We start from the raw sequence: 19,501 nt of genomic DNA on the forward strand, positions 1-19,501 counted from the left end.
CAAATGGGTCCTGGAGATCGTGGCCAGGGGCCATGCCCTAGAATTCGAGAAATTTCCTCCAAATGTCCCACCGAAATGACCACCTCCAGCTCACCTGAAGGAGCTGTTTGCCCAAATCAAATTGATGATTCAAAAAGGAGCGATCGAGAGCGTACCTCAGAAGATGAGGGGCATGGGGTTTTACTCCAGATTTTTCCTAATAAAGAAGAAAAACGGAGAGTGGCGCCCGATCCTAGATCTTCGCACTCTAAACAAGTATTTAAAGAAGTTAACATTCAGGATGTTATCGCTTCAGGAAATATGACATCTTTTGGCAGCGGGAGATTTCATGGTCACCTTAGATCTCCAAGATGCATATTTCCATATCCCCATTCTACCTCGCCACAGGAAATTCCTGCGCTTCAGGGTGGCTGGCAGGGATTACCAATTCAAAGTCCTACCTTTCGGACTACGGTCAGCGCCAAGAGTATTTACGAAAGTTTTAGCCCCGGTGGCGACGCACCTCCGGCTGGAGGTAATTCAAATTTTCCCATATTTAGACGACTGCCTTATAAAGGCCAGTTCTCGCGAGGTTGCACATTATCATGTACAACAGTGTCTACACCTGTTTCAGTCTCTGGGTCTCTCCGTCAACCTCGACAAATCCCAAATGAAACCTTCTCAAAGACGAGCTTTCTTAGGAGCAACATTGGACACCCAAAAGCTCCAAGCCTTTGTCTCGGAGGAAAGGCAAATGAAGATCAAACACATGGCGCAGAATCTGCTATCAAGAAGATTAGTTTCAGTTCGACTGTACTGTAGTGTAGCTCCTATTTTCCCAATAGGCTCTGCGCATTGGAATAGTACCTACAGCAGTAAAGGCCTAGGCCAGACGTTAACTAGGTCTACTACTGTCGATACTAGACTTAATTTTTGGGTTTGCCAGCTAAGCTCAGAGTTCGCTAGAAACTTTCTCGAATGTTCAAGGAAGGATTAACTTCCCTGATTAGACAAGAAGGGATTTAGTTTCTGACAACCATAGAACATGACAACTTTGCTCTCCCCTAATCAAGAGTCAATCTCGAGAGTCGTGTGAGCACAAGGCAATTATTTTACTCAGTCAGTACGTGCATTCTTAGTCTCATCAGAATGTAGAGAAAAGGAAGAGACGGGCGTGTTCAACAAAAAGGTGTTATTTATTGATCAGTCTCTTTTCTCGTACAAGAGAAATGGATCGATATTATTGCAATACTTATAGTTAAGTAAAGTGCATACATTAAAAGCAATAGTATAAAATAATACTGTAAAAACATTGATATGGTTTCTGAGCCATATGATGTTTAAAATGATTAAAATATATTTACATATACATATACATTTGACTAAACGTACTCAACTGGTGTTTCTAAATACGCCTACCCCGTGTACCTGACCTAAGTCTAATGCGTGGGCGGGAATAGAAAGTTACAGTTTAAGTTAAGTTTGTTTTTGCCAAGTGAATAACTAAAGAATTCTCTGTGAGGGGTTATTCAGTTCTGTACCTGGAAGTTAGGATGAATGAGGAATGGTATCTCTTTCTCTGCTCTCGATATTCCAGGCTGCCTGCGAGGGCTGCCCAGAAGCGCCGGTGCTGGGTCTCTCGGCTTGAGATAGCAGCGCGTCTCTCAGCGCGTCAGGAAGGCGGGGCTGCTGCCAGCGGGGTCTGCTTCTGCTCTTGGCTTCGGCAAGTGTGGCTGCTCCGTCTCGTCACCACGCGTGTGTTTGCATATGGCAAGGTCGGCAATATTTATACCTTAAAGGTGCCGAGATTGACGTAAGGATGGACATAGGTACGTCAATAAAGATGTCATACGACTTGCTCGTTAGCACATTCTTTACTAGAGTTCTCTGTGAAATCAAAACAATGGCCGCACGGATTATCCAGGTTGTCATAGGTTTGATTTGTTATGAGAACGTCGTATGCCTTATCAGGGGCTGGAGGAATGTCGCTTGTCTAATTAGATCTCAAGCGTTATGACCTAATCAGATAACACGTTCCTGTGCCGTAGTGTGACTGCGTCAGATAACGGTATCTGCATCATGGGGGTTTTCTTGCCTCATGGGCTGACTGTTAGTTAACTTGATAGTTAGTTTAACCAGAATAGGGTCAGGAATAGGGGGACTGATTCAGAACCTATAGAAATACACGACACCCACTCCACGCTAACTATGGTCATATCTACTAATCTATGCATAGTATAACATAGTACAACATACTATAGAGTATAGTGTATACCTTACCACCCCAAAATACATAAATGCATTTCGAAATTTTCAAATATACTGAAAAATTGCAGTCATATATATTGTATGCACTTAAGCTATGAATTAAATGCAAAAGTAAACACGCATTTTTATGCATTATTGCTTATCGGTATATGAGAAATACACATGAAATGGCTCTTAATATGGCTATACAGAAAGGAAGTCCGAGACCATTTCATCACATAATAAAATGTTTGTGAACCTACCAGCGGGCAGCTAAAGTCTATAAAGTATCTAAAAATAGAAATTTTAGTTCTCTAGGAATAGTTTCTTACTTTAAGCAGAAGATCAGTGTCCCGGGAAAAAATATGTAGAAAAATATTTTAAGGGGCATCCTGAAAAAATTGCTGACCGTGAACTGGAGTGAAATTGTTCATGTGACTTTATTTTTAAAGTTGAAGGCCGAATTCAGGGAACGCCGTGTGCGAGTTTACTCAAAAGTCTCTATTTCTGTTCCGGAGAGAACATCATATCATTCAGGCTTTCGAAAAAACTGTCAACAGCTTCATGGGAAAGTTCCACTAAGTCGGAAATAGGGGTAACCATGCATTCGTGCGCATGATTGTCTGCATTGACATTCTGTTTTGCATCACTGACAGAAGGTCGTACCTGTTCGATGCTGCTTTCATCTTGAACTTCACTACTCTTCAATCGTAGTGGTGAAGATTCCAGGAATGCCGTCATCAGGATTGGCAGCCTTTGAGGGCAGCACAAAGCGTGAACCTTGGTAGGAACCAACAGTGTATCTGCATCCATCGGCGCATCCGATTGTAGCGTCAGACAGGTGTCTAACACGCATTCTTCTCCGCATAGCAGACACCTTAGTACAGGTAAAACACACCTTTGCCACATTGGTCGAAATGATAGAAACCAAGTCATGTTCAGGTCTCTAAGCCGGGAGAGTCCCAGGATTTTTGATATCCGGTCCCGGTATCCAATGGCTAGGATCGTATCTTCCATTGTCGCGAGAGTTTGATCTGTGACATGGGTTGCCATAACGAAAAATAAGGACTAGGAATAGGATTCCTGCAATTAGTCCCAGGATCAGGGGAAGTCCGCCAAAAATCGAATGGACGAAATCTGGAAAAATACCCAGTATGGCTTTGAATGGTGTTAATGCCATCGAAAATACTGTCTTAAATACCTTTGAGACCCCAGTGGTATCAGAAATATTTAAGATTTCGCTTAGGATTTCCGCGAAATGTACGGGGGAATTAGTTGATAATAATGTATGTATCTCTGCAGTCGTCCTTGCGACTTGTAGATCATACGTTTCTTTTGATGACGTGAGCCTTGTAGGCGTCTGAAGAAGCACTGTTTTCATTCTGCTTAAAGTGTCTATTCGAATAGAAGTAATTTTCAAACTGGGCCATGCCCTTGCCTCCCTGTCTGGAAAGGAGCTGGGGAATAAAGAGCGTCCACAGCACTTGACCTTCGCCGTTGTAGTTACTAGATAAGGAGTCCCGGGCATAAGACTGCAACATCTGCGGTCTACAATAAGAATGTAACTCCCATTATAGAGTCTTTGAAAGAATGGTTCTATTTCAGTTGCAGGTGCGCCTTGCTGGTGACATGAAAGGTTGTATGAATTCCCTTCACAGGCTCCATGCAAACTAATTCCGTTACACAGAAGCGTGCCGCTTAGTGACATAGCACAATTGTTGCCACTAAGAAACACTTTCTGTCCTTTATTACTGACACATGCATGTGAATAGGGCAGGTTCCAAGTTGTTTTAAGGTACCCCTTTCCCAATTTCTCGTACATGCCAGCCTGTATATATTTTTGGCAGTATTGAAACCTGAAGGTTGAGATTGGAATATTTATGATTCCGTGGATTATCCATTCACTGACAGGTCGTTCTGACATTGTCAACGGTAATCTTTCTAGTTTTTCAATGCTCAAGATTGTATAATCAGCACCCTTTTGCGCCATACCGATTTGTCTATCAGTAAGGTTAAAGATTTGGAATAGTGACGTTGTGTTGATTAAACGCCAAGGCACATAGCCTGAACGCAGATTTTGTAGCGTCCAGCCAAGCTGTACAATGGAACGCAATTGTGACTGACCATGTTGTAATAACAGTAAGTCTTGCGATAATATATCGATTGCTGAAGACACAATGCTGTCCAATGAAAAAATTCTGGAGGACAGAGTCATTAACCCATTGTCCACTACAGAAAGTGATTTTTCCAAATTAATACGGTCAATTTCCCGTATTCTTTCTGCTGTCTCAATTTGAGTAACCTTCCAGGCCTCATTGTATGCTGCATATACAGAGGCTGCTATGAAACGCTTTTGACGCTGTTTGCGTGGTCCCATTATGAAATCACGCAAGTCAGCACCATCAGTAAGTAAAGTTAGGTGTTGCTTAATTTCAGGCAGTGTGGAAGTCTGTAGCCATTGAAGGCATAATTTGCCCACACTGTAGGTTATTATCATCCCTGGGTGATGTCTTTGGGGATATCTAGGGTCTGGCCTGGTCATTTTGAAACCCTGTGTTTTATTCAGGAATCTATCTTGACAGTTATTTGTATCTGTGGGCCAGATCAACCATTGTTTCCAATCAGGATGTGTTCTGTTTTTGTTTAATATATGGTTTACGTCTATCTCTTCATCTGTATCAGAGTTATTGCTAAACATTGTTGGCTTTGGAATAGACAGATTATTTAAATCTTTGATTTTGGCTAAGCCAAGACAGGTGGTTTGTTGAACAGTGTCATTTAAAAATATCATTTGTTCTGGGATCATGCAGGCTCTAAACAAAGCTTCTAAACCCTGTACTTGCCATTCTTTTGTACCCCAAACACTTTTCAAATCAACATTTTTGTCCCAATAATCAAATCCAAATGTATTCATTTTTTCAAAGAATGAATCTGAATATATCAATTTTGTGTTGGTTATCATGGTTTTCATCCCTGTCTTGTTTGACAATTTAAAATAAAATGTTTCAGCATTACTTATGTTAAAACCTGAAAAATATGAATATTTGTCATACACGGTTCTAGAGCTCCCTTTTGGAGGTGTAGCACAATGTTCCCATTGATTATAATTTAAAACATTTCTAGGTTGTGCAGATTTATGCAAAAAATGGTTACCATAATGGTTATAGCAATACATACTATCATAATTTGTAGAACCTTGCAAATAATCATGTTTTGTAAATTTAGCAGACATTACTAAGTCAGACATCATGTTGTTAATACTCTCGAAGTCCCAATCATCAGCAAATGAGTTTGGTTTTGCAAAGTCACTCAAGGAGATCTTGATTTGGTGTGGATATTTCAGGATCTCGACCGGACCATAAATTTCATAGTCAGTGTTGTCCTAGGCTACCCCACCAGGTATCGGATTGGCTGTGAAGTTGGCTGAAGAAAGTTCTCTTTTCTCGACGTGTGAAGATGTGTGTGGTTTGAGGACCAAGTTGATGTTCTGACTTGCTGTGTCCATTTTAGCATATTTTCCCTCAATGAAGCGTCCCAAAGTAAATACCATGATGAGCCAAAGTATGAGGATAAATGCACCAAAACCCACCCAAAATTCAATCCATGGAGAAACCAGATATGTTTCTTTCAGATGTTTCAAAAGTTCCTTAGCTTTGTCTTTAAAGGATTTTGATGATGGCTGTGTCTTTGATTCACTGAAGCCGTCAGAGGAATCATCGAAGTTGATGAAGTACCCGGATGCAGTTCTGTCAATTGTTCCAATTGCTTCAGGATTTTTGTTCCTTGCATTTTCACTTGGTACTTCAGTATAGATTGGTGTGTCTCTGCTAAATGTCTTTATTTGGGTTTTCAGAGGTCTTAGTTCTATTGCATTGTTGCATAGTCCTTCTTGTTCTTCTGCAGGCGTTTCGAATGTGATGAGCCTTTTTGATAGGACCTCTGTGCTGGTAGCAAACCTTGGTGTTCTGCTACTTATTGGGAGTCCACTTGGCCTACTGTTTGTTATCGGCCACATGTTGTGGTTTTACCAGGTCGATGGATACAACTCGGTTCTCCTTTTTTCCAGCAAGTGGCGGTAGTACAACTGATCTTGTCCCGTTGACAGACAAGACAGGAACTGCTTTTCTGTAAGAAGGCCCAAATTCCTTCTTTACCGCGATCTTCTCCCTGACTAGATCCCCGATTTTTGGAATCCAGACAGGTCTTGCTGGGACAGGTGGTGATTCTTCAGTGGTTGTTGGCTGTTGTTTCAACTGTATGTTGCTCAGGTCTTTTCTTGTTTTGTTTAAGTCCTGCAAAATAGCCAAACGGTCTTTGACATCAAAGGTTTTTTCTATTACCACTGAAGTCTCACTATCAAGGTCAGAGATCAACATCCTAGTTCCGAATAATAATTCGTACGGACTGAATCCCTTCAGAGAATTTCTTGGCAAGTTATTTAGACTACGTTGGACACTTATTAGATGTTTGACCCACCCAGCTCCCGAACCTAATATCCTTTCCATTATAGATTGCTTTCTGCCTTGGTTTTTTCTTTACACCATCCCATACCCTCAGGAAGGAAGTGAGAAGATTCCCGCTGGGCTGTGCTCATTTGGCCATGTTTCCCCCCCAGGCTGGATTGCCTGAGTGAAAACAATGGTCGAACGTAGCATGCTCTTAGCGTATATGCCATTTAGACTCGCAAATCTTGTATAATAGTCCGGACGTCAGCCGAGTGCTGTGGATCTACATTATAAGTGGAAACTAGCCTGTATATGTTAATCGCAAGCCATTCTTTTTGCTGGTAATATTATCTGCCTTGATACGACGAGGTATTAAACTGCTTCTCTCCCCACTGCGATCTCTGTTGCAGTTTGGGCAGTTTTTTACAAACATGGTGTAGTGCAGGCTCATGCCTGGCCACCAGTACCGTGATTGTAATTCTTCCAGAGAATCTTTTAATTTAAGGTGTCTGTGACCCTCGCCCATGTGTGCGTCTGCGATTAACAAGTTTCTCCTGTCCATGTTTGGAATCACTCTATCCCCCACTCCAGGGATTCGAGCAAAAGGGACGGAGTTTGCATCGATTATGTATGTATAATTGAGTGGATAGTTGATCGGTAACGCTGAGCAGTCGCCTTTTGATGACGTTTTCACCGCCAGCATTGTTCCACCGTCAATGTATTTTAATGTACGCTTTTTTCGATCTACGGGAGCCGATTTAGTGGCTGCCGCTGCGGCTGTTTCAGCCAATGAATTCCCTACAACGTGAACGCCATCACGTTGATGACTCAGTGAGTGAGTCTTTGGTAGTTCTTTTTTCAAAAGAGCTACTTGTTCCCAGAGCAGTCTCTGCTTTATTGGTGCATCTGTGTCATCTTTGTAACCGTTCTGAATCCATGTCTGCAAATCCTTGTTATATGCTTTGACGCAGTAATATGAATCTGACACTATAAGCGTCGGGAATTCGCGATCCGCATTATCTAGCGCCATTTTCAAAGCTATTATTTCAGTTTGTAGTTCTGAATTAGTTTCTACTGAGTGTGATTTTGTTAATAGAGGTCTTAGTTTACCTCCGCGCCACACTTCTTTTGTAATCTCACATGTGGGGTTGTATGCATGTTCTCCCCAAACGGAGGGTTGAGCATGTCCGTCTGTATAGATTACACAGGCGTAATGTCGTAGAGGCAGAATGTCGATTGGCAGAGGATACGTCTTTTCATATTTTAGATTTTTTAATTCTTCTAGTTCTTAAAAAATTGTCAACCAGGCTATACTTGATAATTCATATCCTTCGTATAGAATTTTTAGATGGGCAATTCTGGATTTTTTGAAGTTGAATTTGTAACCCTCTGCAGCGAACCCAAGTATTATGGTGTTCACTCTTTTCAAGTGAGTCTCCAAGTCATCATCTGTTAGGTAAATGTCATCAACATAAGATAATGCTTCATCATCATATAGTTGTAGTAATTCTGTTACTCTCGCTGAGAATACCCCCGGGCTGTTCTTGTACCCCTGGGCTAACCGACAGAATTGTTTTTGAGTGCCATTTACTGAGAATGCAGTTAAATATCTGCTCTCCGGTGCTATGTTTTGACAAAAGAATCCATTGGAAATGTCCAAGGTAGTTTTGTATTTTTTGCGCACTATGTTATTCATTAGTGCAGCACTGTGTGAGTTTTGCACTGCAAAGGTTTTGCAACATGTGTTAAGGTGTCGGTAATCCAAAACTAGACGGTACGAATTGTCTGGTTTGGAGACCGGAAACAAAGGATTGTTCATTTGTGAGGTGCAAGTTTCAATCACCCCCTGGTATTCTAGCTGATCTAGTATTTCATTTACTTGTTTTTTAGCTTCTTGCTTAATTGGGTACTGCCTTTGTGCAGTTGGTTGTGATTTTAACTGGATTTTGTGAGGAGGAGAATCCTCATCCCATCCTACATGATTTTTATATAAAGCAGGTGCTAAGGCCACTGCCCACTTTCTAGCAAGTGTGTATTTTTTATGAATCGGTATTTGATTCGAGAAGGCCGGCATAATTACTTCTTCGCCATGAGGGCACTCCCTGACAAACTCTGGTGGCCAGTCTTTTTCAGCTAGAAGGATGTCATAGCCTTTGGAGAGGTTATCCCAAAATAGTCCCCTTATTTTCCTAGTCTTATCTCCCTCTATACGTAATGTTATCTCGTATATCTTGTGGGGCTTGCTAACTCTGGTGTCTGCAGTTTCCACTTGAAGGTATTCATTCGTGTCCACTGTCTCCAGATGATTCATAAGGACTTTGCGAGCTATGCTCACCTCTGCTGCGCTGTCTAGCATTGTCTGAGCCCATTCTCCGTTTTTCAGTTGTGTCCTCAGTATTCTCGGCATTGTTAACTACCTTGATACTGGCTACCTTCTTTTTTGGAAATTGTAATTTCTTTTTTAGCTGAGCAGGTTCCTTGTCTTTGGACTTGGCGTGCTCTTCTGATCGTCCTCTTCTTTCCGATTTCTGCGAGGAATTCTGAAAAGATTGAGAGGGACGTGTATCAATGTCTTGATATCTATCAGGTTTTTTAATATTATCCCTATTTCTAAGGTTATATCTATTCCCAGAGGGGTCACTCTGTGGTGACCTCTGTCTTTGGTTTGGAGATTTCTCTCTTCGCCTCGGAGACCTTCCTCTGGACTGGAATTTCTTTTCTTTAGGATTGGATTGTTTATTTCCATCCCAGTTCTTTTTTGGTGAATTATTATTAAAAAATATTTTTTCTGGACTTGTAGTCAGTTGCGGTTTTACTGGTATTCCACCTAGACTATCTCTGCCTAGTTCTTCATAGGATTTTTCTATGATTCTGGCAATTTCAGCTGGTTGGTCTGCTATATCTGTCTCTTTTAACCTCTGGCGGATCGCCACGTTTGCTGCTTCACCTTTTATGTTGGCTAATAATATAGCCGAGACCTGCTTGAAGTCTTTTAGTAATTTCATACCAAGAGTTAAAGCAGGTTCTGGACCGTATTCATCTTGAATTTGTTTTAGCACATCTGGTATTACCGAAATGGATGGAACACCGTGCGTTTTTGTGTAGATGGAAGCAAAGACTGTACCCCAAGTGTCACAGTCCTCAATGTGTGGTGCGATTCCCATTGGGAGACATATAGTCAGAATCCTGTGTTTTTCCAGCGGGGTGGTGTCAGGAAACACCGCCTCTATTTGGGTGATTTTCTGTGCCAACCAGAATGGTATTTGTTCCCGTTTAGCTGGAACTTTACCTAGGCAGGATTGGATGTTCTGTGGTGTAATTTTATTTGTGTTCCCCTGGTGAGGGGTCAGCTGTGGAAGTTTAATCGCTGGCTGAATTGTTGAAGTCCGCATTACATACTGAACTAATTGTCTATGAATTTTTAGTAGTTGTTTTAGCTGTATTAATAGCTCTGCTGCAGGCATTCTTTCGATGTCTGGATGTGGTGTGTATCCGGCTAAGACCGGCCACGTTGCTCCTGGTCTTCCTAAAGGACCGAGCCTTGTAATGTGATTGTTATGTTTTAGGGCGCCATCAAATAAGAGCAAATGCTCTTGGAATTTGAGTGGTACTTCCACCTCCTCGAAAGGAGTGTACGTTTCAGGAGGTTCCTCTACTTTGTAATAGTGGAAGTACTTTGTTACAGCATTTGCTGCCGGAAAATGTATCCATGAATAGTATACCTCTGTCTGCCGATATTCGTGTGCCTCGATTACGAATATGACTGTGCCACCTCTAGGTGTCAGTCCATTTTCTATAAGTTTTAAGGTTATAGATCTCCTTTTAATGACCGGAATGAGTATTATATCCGCGTCTGCTGCTTGCATGGTAGCATCAGCATCTGCGAGTTCAGTTGCTAATCTAACTGCCTCTCTTTCATCATCACTCTCTGCCATTTTACCGACAGGAAGCTTATGTCTTTTGTTTGCAGATCAGGTTTCTTATGGAACAAAGATTAGATGCACAATATTTTGGAACGGTGTATCCTTCAACGTTGACTATACCAAGAACCATACATAGGAGTTCCCTCCTGCGAGGTTTTGGAGGATATAACCTTTCACCCACTCCAGACGTCTTTGGAGTATTTGGGAAAAGGGGTCTGAGTGAGAAAGCACTACTGAGTTACTCTAAATGTCTTACGTTAGTTTTATCGCCCTTTCCAAACGCGTTGGGCGCCATGTAGTGTAGCTCCTATTTTCCCAATAGGCTCTGCGCATTGGAATAGTACCTACAGCAGTAAAGGCCTAGGCCAGACGTTAACTAGGTCTACTACTGTCGATACTAGACTTAATTTTTGGGTTTGCCAGCTAAGCTCAGAGTTCGCTAGAAACTTTCTCGAATGTTCAAGGAAGGATTAACTTCCCTGATTAGACAAGAAGGGATTTCGTTTCTGACAACCATAGAACATGACAACTTTGCTCTCCCCTAATCAAGAGTCAATCTCGAGAGTCGTGTGAGCACAAGGCAATTATTTTACTCAGTCAGTACGTGCATTCTTAGTCTCATCAGAATGTAGAGAAAAGGAAGAGACGGGCGTGTTCAACAAAAAGGTGTTATTTATTGATCAGTCTCTTTTCTCGTACAAGAGAAATGGATCGATATTATTGCAATACTTATAGTTAAGTAAAGTGCATACATTAAAAGCAATAGTATAAAATAATACTGTAAAAACATTGATATGGTTTCTGAGCCATATGATGTTTAAAATGATTAAAATATATTTACATATACATATACATTTGACTAAACGTACTCAACTGGTGTTTCTAAATACGCCTACCCCGTGTACCTGACCTAAGTCTAATGCGTGGGCGGGAATAGAAAGTTACAGTTTAAGTTAAGTTTGTTTTTGCCAAGTGAATAACTAAAGAATTCTCTGTGAGGGGTTATTCAGTTCTGTACCTGGAAGTTAGGATGAATGAGGAATGGTATCTCTTTCTCTGCTCTCGATATTCCAGGCTGCCTGCGAGGGCTGCCCAGAAGCGCCGGTGCTGGGTCTCTCGGCTTGAGATAGCAGCGCGTCTCTCAGCGCGTCAGGAAGGCGGGGCTGCTGCCAGCGGGGTCTGCTTCTGCTCTTGGCTTCGGCAAGTGTGGCTGCTCCGTCTCATCACCACGTGTGTGTTTGCATAGGGCAAGGTCGGCAATATTTATACCTTAAAGGTGCCGAGATTGACGTAAGGATGGACATAGGTACGTCAATAAAGATGTCATACGACTTGCTCGTTAGCACATTCTTTACTAGAGTTCTCTGTGAAATCAAAACAATGGCCGCACGGATTATCCAGGTTGTCATAGGTTTGATTTGTTATGAGAACGTCGTATGCCTTATCAGGGGCTGGAGGAATGTCGCTTGTCTAATTAGATCTCAAGCGTTATGACCTAATCAGATAACACGTTCCTGTGCCGTAGTGTGACTGCGTCAGATAACGGTATCTGCATCATGGGGGTTTTCTTGCCTCATGGGCTGACTGTTAGTTAACTTGATAGTTAGTTTAACCAGAATAGGGTCAGGAATAGGGGGACTGATTCAGAACCTATAGAAATACACGACAGTACAAGTCTTTTCTGGGGATGATATCTTCTTGCATCCCATTAATACCAAACTGCCGCCTCAGGATGAGACCGCTTCAGGAAGAACTGAGCCTACAGTGGCTACAGGTCTCCAGCACCTTCAAAGATCTCATCAGGATCACACCGCTCATGCGGAATTCTCTCCTCTGGTGGACACAAAAGCTACATCTCCAGCAGGGGTGTGCATTCCTTCAAGAGGAACCAAGCCTTACCATCACTACAGATGCGTCTCTCGAGGGCTGGGGAGCTCATCTTCAAGGCCTCACAATCAGCGGCAAGTGGACTGCTCAACAAAGGTGGTGGCACATCAACCGTCTGGAACTGAGAGCCATTTTTCTTGCACTCAAGGCGTTTAGTGCAATCATTCAGGATGCCAATGTGTTGGTGAGAACAGACAACACAACAAGCATGCACTACGTCAACAAGCAGGGAGGAACACAATCACTTCTTCTGTCCCAAGAAGCACAAGACCTATGGGCATGGGCTTTAAAGCACAACATAAATCTTCAAGCAGTGCATGTTCCGGGAACAGTCAACGTCCTGGCAGACGCACTCAGCAGGACGACGGTCTGCACTCATGAGTGGGAACTGCATCAGCAGACAGTGGAGCGCATCTTTCACCTGTGGGGTCGACCAAACCTAGACCTATTTGCGACAAAGACCAACAGCAAATGCCAATTCTTCGCAAGCTGGCATCCCCAGAAGAACTCTCAGGGGAATGCGTTTTCGATAGATTGGTCTCTGACATATGCGTACGCTTTTCCACCAATTCCACTAGTCCCCAAGGTCCTGCGGAAAATGAAGAGGGAACCATGCCGACTGATTCTAATTGCTCCCAGATGGCCACGCCAGTAATGGTTTACAGAGCTCCTTCTTCTGTCGGAGTGCGAACCGATTCAGTGAATCCAATCCCGAACTTACTCAGCATTCAGAACGGACAGGTTTACCATCCGGATCCAACATAATTGAGATTAGCGGCCTGGCGCCTGAGTACCGTGAGTTCGCCCACCTAAACATCCCGGAAGACTGCAAAGAGGTTCTGGCCAAGGCAAGGGCACCCGCTACCATAAAGACATACAGTCTTAAATGGAAGCGTTTTTGCATCTGGTGTCGCTCTACCGGGGTTCACCCTTTTTCAGCAAAGCCGGAGGAGTTTCTGCCTTTCTTCTTGCAATTAGCAAGATCAGGCCTGTCTCACGCAACCTTGAAGGTCTTTCTGGCTGAGATCTCAAGATATCGACAGGATGGGACCAATTCCCTTTATTCTGCGAGGATTATACAACATTCTTTAAGGGCCTGTTTAGAATGTTCCCTCCAGTACGCCGTCCACCTCCGGCGTGGCTTCTAAATGTGGTCCTGGCGCAACTCATGCGTCACCCATTCGAACCCATCCACAAGGCAGACCTGTAATATCTCTCGTGGAAGGTATCATTGCTGCTGGCTTTAACTTCCTCCAGGAGAGTCAGTGATATCCAGGCTTTCACTGTTCACCATCCTTTCCTGCAGTTTACAAGTGACTCTGTAATGCACCGCACTAATCCGAAGTATATCCCCAAAGTACCTTCGGATTTTCACCTCAACAAACCGATAATTCTAAAGTCATTCTTTCCTAACCCGCAAACACCGGCGGAAAGAGCGTTGCATACGCTGGACGTCAAAAGGTGTCTTAAATTTTATCTGCAGAGAACATCCGCTTTGCGCAGTTCTGACCAACTATTCATCACCTACGGTTCAATTCGTAGGGGGCAGGCAGTTTCTAAACAGACTATTGCAAGATGGATATCTTCTGCCATTGCCTTTTGCCATGCACAAGCAGGACGACCGTTGCAAGCAGCTCCTAGAGCGCACTCTACAAGAGCAATGTCGTCATCTACGGCTTTATTTGCTGGAGTTCCCCTTCAGCCGATCTGCAGGGTGGCTACTTGGGCCAGTCGCCATACATTTACCAGACATTATTGTCTGGAGGCAACCAGCGAAGCTGATACTTCTGTGGGTCGAGCAGTTCTACGGAATCTTTTCAACTAAGGTGAGCCTCTGTTTCCCACCTCCTTTTACTGCTGTCAGACGCTTCCTATGTTCTATTTGTTACACATGCTTGCATGATTGCACTCTGCTATGCTTAAAATGATATGTGTATTTTCAGTTTGCACTGTTATATGCCTTATATGCTGACAAGCTTGACTACAATTGGCGTCTGCCTAGCACGGATGTACTGCTAGCTACTCTGATTCAGGCATGTGAATCTATGAAAGATACCCCTAATACTGGAGAAGAACAATAGTTACTTACCTGTAATCTGTGGTTCTCCAGTATTGGTGTCTTTCATAGATTCACATGCAGCCCGCCCACCTCCCCTCAGAGGCTTTTAGGCTATATTGGTTTACCTTCACTCCTTGCGAGAAAATCTGAGAGCCTGAGCCTCTGGGGAGAACCTTCTGGTGGGTGCTGGTGCCTGATTGGCTGTATTTTGGACTATACCAAATGACTAGGATAGTCATAGGTGTGGAAGTTGTTTCTACTGTAGCTTTGGCTACTTTACTTCCTGGTTTGTTTTTATTGGTATTTACTATGTATTTATAGGTGCTGGGGCCTGATTGGCTGTATTTTGGACTATACAAAATGACTAGGATAGTCATAGGTGTGGAAGTTGTTTCTACTGAAGCTTTGGCTACTTTACTTCCTGGTTTGTTTTTATTGGTATTTACTATGTATTTATAGCATATTATTGTTTTTTTATGTACAGTGGGACTCCCACTCCGACGGGGAATGATTCAGGCATGTGAATCTATGAAAGACACCAATACTGGAGAACCACAGATTACAGGTAAGTAACTATTGTTCATATCCTCTAAGTGAGCATCCGAGAGTCGTGGCGAGTGCTAATCTAACTTTGACATCCATGTGCTCTTGAGGTCTCTCTCAGCTTTGTATTACTTATCTATCTCCCTCTCCCTTGTCTCTCAGCCTTTAATGTCTGTACAAGGTTGAAAGTTGATACCCCCATGTGCAGATGGCATACCAATATCTTTTTTTAGTTCTCCCTCTTTTTTAGCACACTTTATGGCCCTCCAAATCCTATAAGTCCTCAGACCTGCTGCTGTGGCGCTCCTTAGGTTCACCTTTGGTGTCTCCATGAAAGCTAGAGACACCCCAATGATTCCAGAGATGTGAACATTGGGTGCCAAGATGTATTTTCTTTCCAACTACTGAGACCAAATTATAATTCCCAAGATGCAACCATCTACAAGTGCAGATGGCCACTGAGATGTCTGTGCCTTGTAAAAACACTCCCTCCATGTGGCAACGTTTGAACCGTCCATGTTGTTTTTGTTCTGACCAGTATGCCGTTTGCAATCAATGAGTGATTGTGAACATTAAATAGTGTTTGTAACTTGAGTACTCACTGCTGTAACAATATTTCATTGTTAGTTTTGCAACTTATTTAATTGTTGTAATTTTCATTGTCAGATACTACTTTTGTTGTGTATGTAAAATAACTCTAATACAACAGTTTCACCTTAATGGAACCCTTAGTATTTTTTTTTTGTATAGTACCTCGACTTAACCATCATTCCAGTTTCTTTGACATAGTTTTGACTATCTGATCAAACTACAGAATGAGTTAAGGAGAACACACTTCTGTCGCAACTGAGGACAGTGTTCTGATGGGTAGGAAACACCTTCAAACTCCCTGTTGATATAGAAGGCTTGTCCTTGTTACTGTAAAGATCACAGAAAAAGCCTTGTCTCTCAAAAGCAAGTTCTATTTTAGGGGTGTCTTTACTTTAAGTTACCTCATCCTATGTTTTCTCCTCCTGGACTGTGTCACTCAGAGCTTCTGCATGCATCGCAAATTCTATTTGTTGTTAGACGGAAGTCTGTCTTGCCAGTACATTTGCTGCTGTCCCAGGACCAGCCCCCTACTCAAGTACTTGATATTGACTAGCACTCGCACTTTGATGCATTCTGGAACGTGTGATTATAGGAATAGAGTAAAATAGAGTTTTCACCAGATATTGTCCCGAGTGATGGTTTTGCAGTGTAGTGAACAGGGATCCAAAAGGCAAAAAATCCTTTACATTTTATCGTGCCTACTAGTATGCAAAAGTAAGCAAATTCTTCTTAGTCAATGCACTGCCAACACCTAGGACTCAAAAAAGTAATGTGGTTCATTAACATGTTTTCCTTGTTCATAACTCTATATTTCTACATTGTGTTTTGGCTTAACACCTGCTCATATATTTTAATTCTTTTGGCAGAATCTATAATTGTGATCCGCTTTTGAAAATAGGAAAGATTTGTTTTTTCTTCAGCTTCCTAGCATTGCTAACCATGTTCTTTCACTTCTTGATCCATGTTCTAGATCCTCCTCAGTCTTTGCATAGCTCTCAAGGACTTCTCACGACCAACCAAGTAGATGAATCTCAGTTTTCTGCGTGGGAGTCGAATATGCCTGTGGAAAGTGAAGAAGATAACTACCAACTGGAAAGAAAACTTCAAGATGAACTTAGTTACCATCAAAGGGGCAGCCGCCTGGACCAGTTAGAAAGCCAGCCACCTGAGTATTTTGCTGACAAGACTGATGAGAGGAGCAGAAGAGTGTTCCAAGAAGCGTCGCACACAAGTTCTGCTCTTCAGAAAACTCTGTCGACATGCCAACAAAATCCTTTGAACCACACTCAAAATCTACACAGTGCTCCAGTGCACAGTATGGATAAAGCTGCAAAGGGATATTTCTCACAGCCTGTGTTTAATAATTCCAAATTCCAAGGTGCCCAAAATATTGCAGATGGATTTCCAATGGTCACTAATGGGTTTGCCCCCTCAGGAGGGGCAGGGGACCTCTATGGACTTCATTCTTTCTCAACCTACCCAATTTCTGAATCTAGCAGCCAAAGAGCTCCTGTGCCCGAATCTACATTTCCAGGGCAATTGCATATGAAGTACGATCCTTTCCCTCAAAATAGCACATTGCCAGAAATGGGTAAGTTGGCCATCCCTAATGTTTTGTCACGTTTCCAATAATTTGTACTGATTTAGAGTGCACATAATGCGGTACATAAAATATAATCAACGATTGTGAATTTTTTGCAGGTGTAGTATGAGATAGGTAATTATACTGTTGGTGATGCTTTGATTTTGAGTGTGTGCTGTATAAAATTGCCGGAGGTTTCAAGCTCAGTCCTGTTCACTGTAGGACTGTCTATCATTAATTGACATCGGACACAGAAACAACCTCATTTTCAAGGCAATACTGAACAGGATGTTTATGGATTAGGTTCTCCTTTGAAGGCCAAACAGAGCTAGAGATTTTAGAGAGACAATGTTTTCCTTCTGAGGTACTCAATTTACTGACGCATGATTTCAGCAGTTTGTTGCTGGAGCATAAGCGTGTGATGGAGAAATATCAGTTTTTGTCTGCGACTTGCAGCCGCTGTATGTAGATCAGGCTCTCTGATGGCAATGCAAAAGCCCCAGGATAAGGCAGGATGCTTTTTGTAATATTTTAGATTTGTTCAGTGTGTGACACAGGAAGAGAAGTTTTCAATAGTCTGCATGAGCAAATAAACCAAAACCAGTGAGCAAATATATAAAGTTTCAGGTCAGACAGTGATCTTCTAAGTAATGCAATGATATTAACACCCAAGGAAAGGATAGAGTTAATCTGGAAATTAAAGCTAGCATGATGGTCATGCTAGCTTTAATTACAAGGCGTGTGTTTGGGACAAGCACCCTCTAGTGCAACTTTCTGCTTTGTGTTTATTTGTATGCATGCAGAATTACGGGCGAGCTATGATTGAGCGTGGGCAGTGCGTAGGTCTGGTGGCCCTCTACACAGAGGTGAAAACCCATCCTAGAAGATTTCTGAAGATGGCATGTGTTAAAGCGGGACAGGTAAATGGTGTAACCCTGTGAGATGCTGCAATCTACTACAATATTGAAGCAATTTTGTCTCCGGAAACTCTGCAGCCGCTCTGTGGGGCAAAAGCTTGAGAAGCACCAAGCGTGGGTCTGAAACCACAGGACACATGGATGATGAGAATATTATGATTTTGGATGCTAAAAGCTGCCAGAACTCCATTTAGAGTGTTGTTTTACAGTCACCTTTCTCTGGATTGACAGAAGTTTGTTTTTAATTGTGTACAGGGTGGTCTACATTCTTTGACAGACCAGATTAGAGGAAGCTACGTGTTTTTGACTTTAAGATTGGAATGCGGTCGGGGGCTCAGGAAGTCATCTGAAGCCTTTAGAAAAAGGGGGTTGCCAATTATGGAGAGGAAATTAGAAAGGATTTATTTATTTATTTTATTTATTTGATTTATATAGCGCACTATAACCCAGAGGTCTCTAAGCGCTTTGACAGGGTCCACAGGCAATTCAGGGCTACAGCAGATTTTATCATTTAGGAGCAACCCCATGCTTGCTGAAACAGCACTGTTTTTAATTTCTTTCTGAAAGACATTAACTTAATGTCCTTTCGCAGATCCAGAGGCAGTTTATTCCATAGAACTGGTAAGGTGTGTGAGAATGCACAACCTCCCACCGTGGCCAACCTACAACGCGGCTGGACAAGGAGGGCTGCTTCAGCAGATCTAAGCTCCCTAGCTGGTCTATAGGAAGACAAACGTGCCTTCACATAATGGGGTGCCCTTCCATACAGAGCCTTATGAACAATGCAAAGCCCCTTGAACATTAGCCTCTGCTTGACTGGCAGCCAATATAATTCACGCAAAAGGGGGGAGGCATGTGTATGCCTTGGTTTTTTAAATATGAGTCTCGCAGCATCGTTCATAACAATCTGCATTATTTTTAAGAGTTTTTGTGGTAGTCCTATATACAGCGAGTTGCCATAGTCCAGCCTGGCTAAAATCATAGCGGAGACCGCACTCCTCAAGGAGGAAAAAGACAACACAGATGAAACCTTCCTCAGTTGTCGGAGAAGGCCAACACAGGTGCCTATCACAGCTGTGACCTGTTTTTTCATGGACAGTTTATCGTCCACACGGATGCCCAGGCTTTTGACCACTGTCGCCGGTTCCGGGGGAGTACCCAGCTCCCTGGGCCAAAATTGATCGCTCCATGGGTTGCCAACTAAGGTGATTGGCAACACCTCGGTTTTGTCCGGGTTGATTTTTAGGGAGTTCTCGGACATCAAATTAGCCGTGCTTCTCAAGATGTTGTGTAATCTTGCAGCGGCATCCTGGCTATCATCCATTTGG

The 19,501-nt window shown here is 42.6% G+C and overlaps 1 protein-coding gene across 4 annotated transcripts in view; it reads left to right on the top strand.

Moving 5' to 3' along the window:
- Positions 1 to 19,501, top strand: part of RIPK1 (receptor interacting serine/threonine kinase 1) — a 225,027-nt gene that overhangs the window by 142,676 nt on the left and 62,850 nt on the right. For 2 of the 4 annotated variants that reach the window (XM_078688031.1, XM_078688032.1), the window contains 2 exons: positions 15,025 to 15,105; positions 16,645 to 17,265. In XM_078688031.1, the coding sequence (XP_078544157.1) occupies positions 15,025 to 15,105; positions 16,645 to 17,265 (702 nt within the window). The remainder of the gene's footprint in view (positions 1 to 15,024; positions 15,106 to 16,644; positions 17,266 to 19,501) is intronic. The other 2 variants (XM_078688033.1, XM_078688034.1) reach the window with 1 other exon arrangement.

Source organism: Lissotriton helveticus, chromosome 4_1 (genome assembly GCF_964261635.1).
Source record: "Lissotriton helveticus chromosome 4_1, aLisHel1.1, whole genome shotgun sequence".
NCBI classification, from domain to species: domain Eukaryota; kingdom Metazoa; phylum Chordata; class Amphibia; order Caudata; family Salamandridae; genus Lissotriton; species Lissotriton helveticus.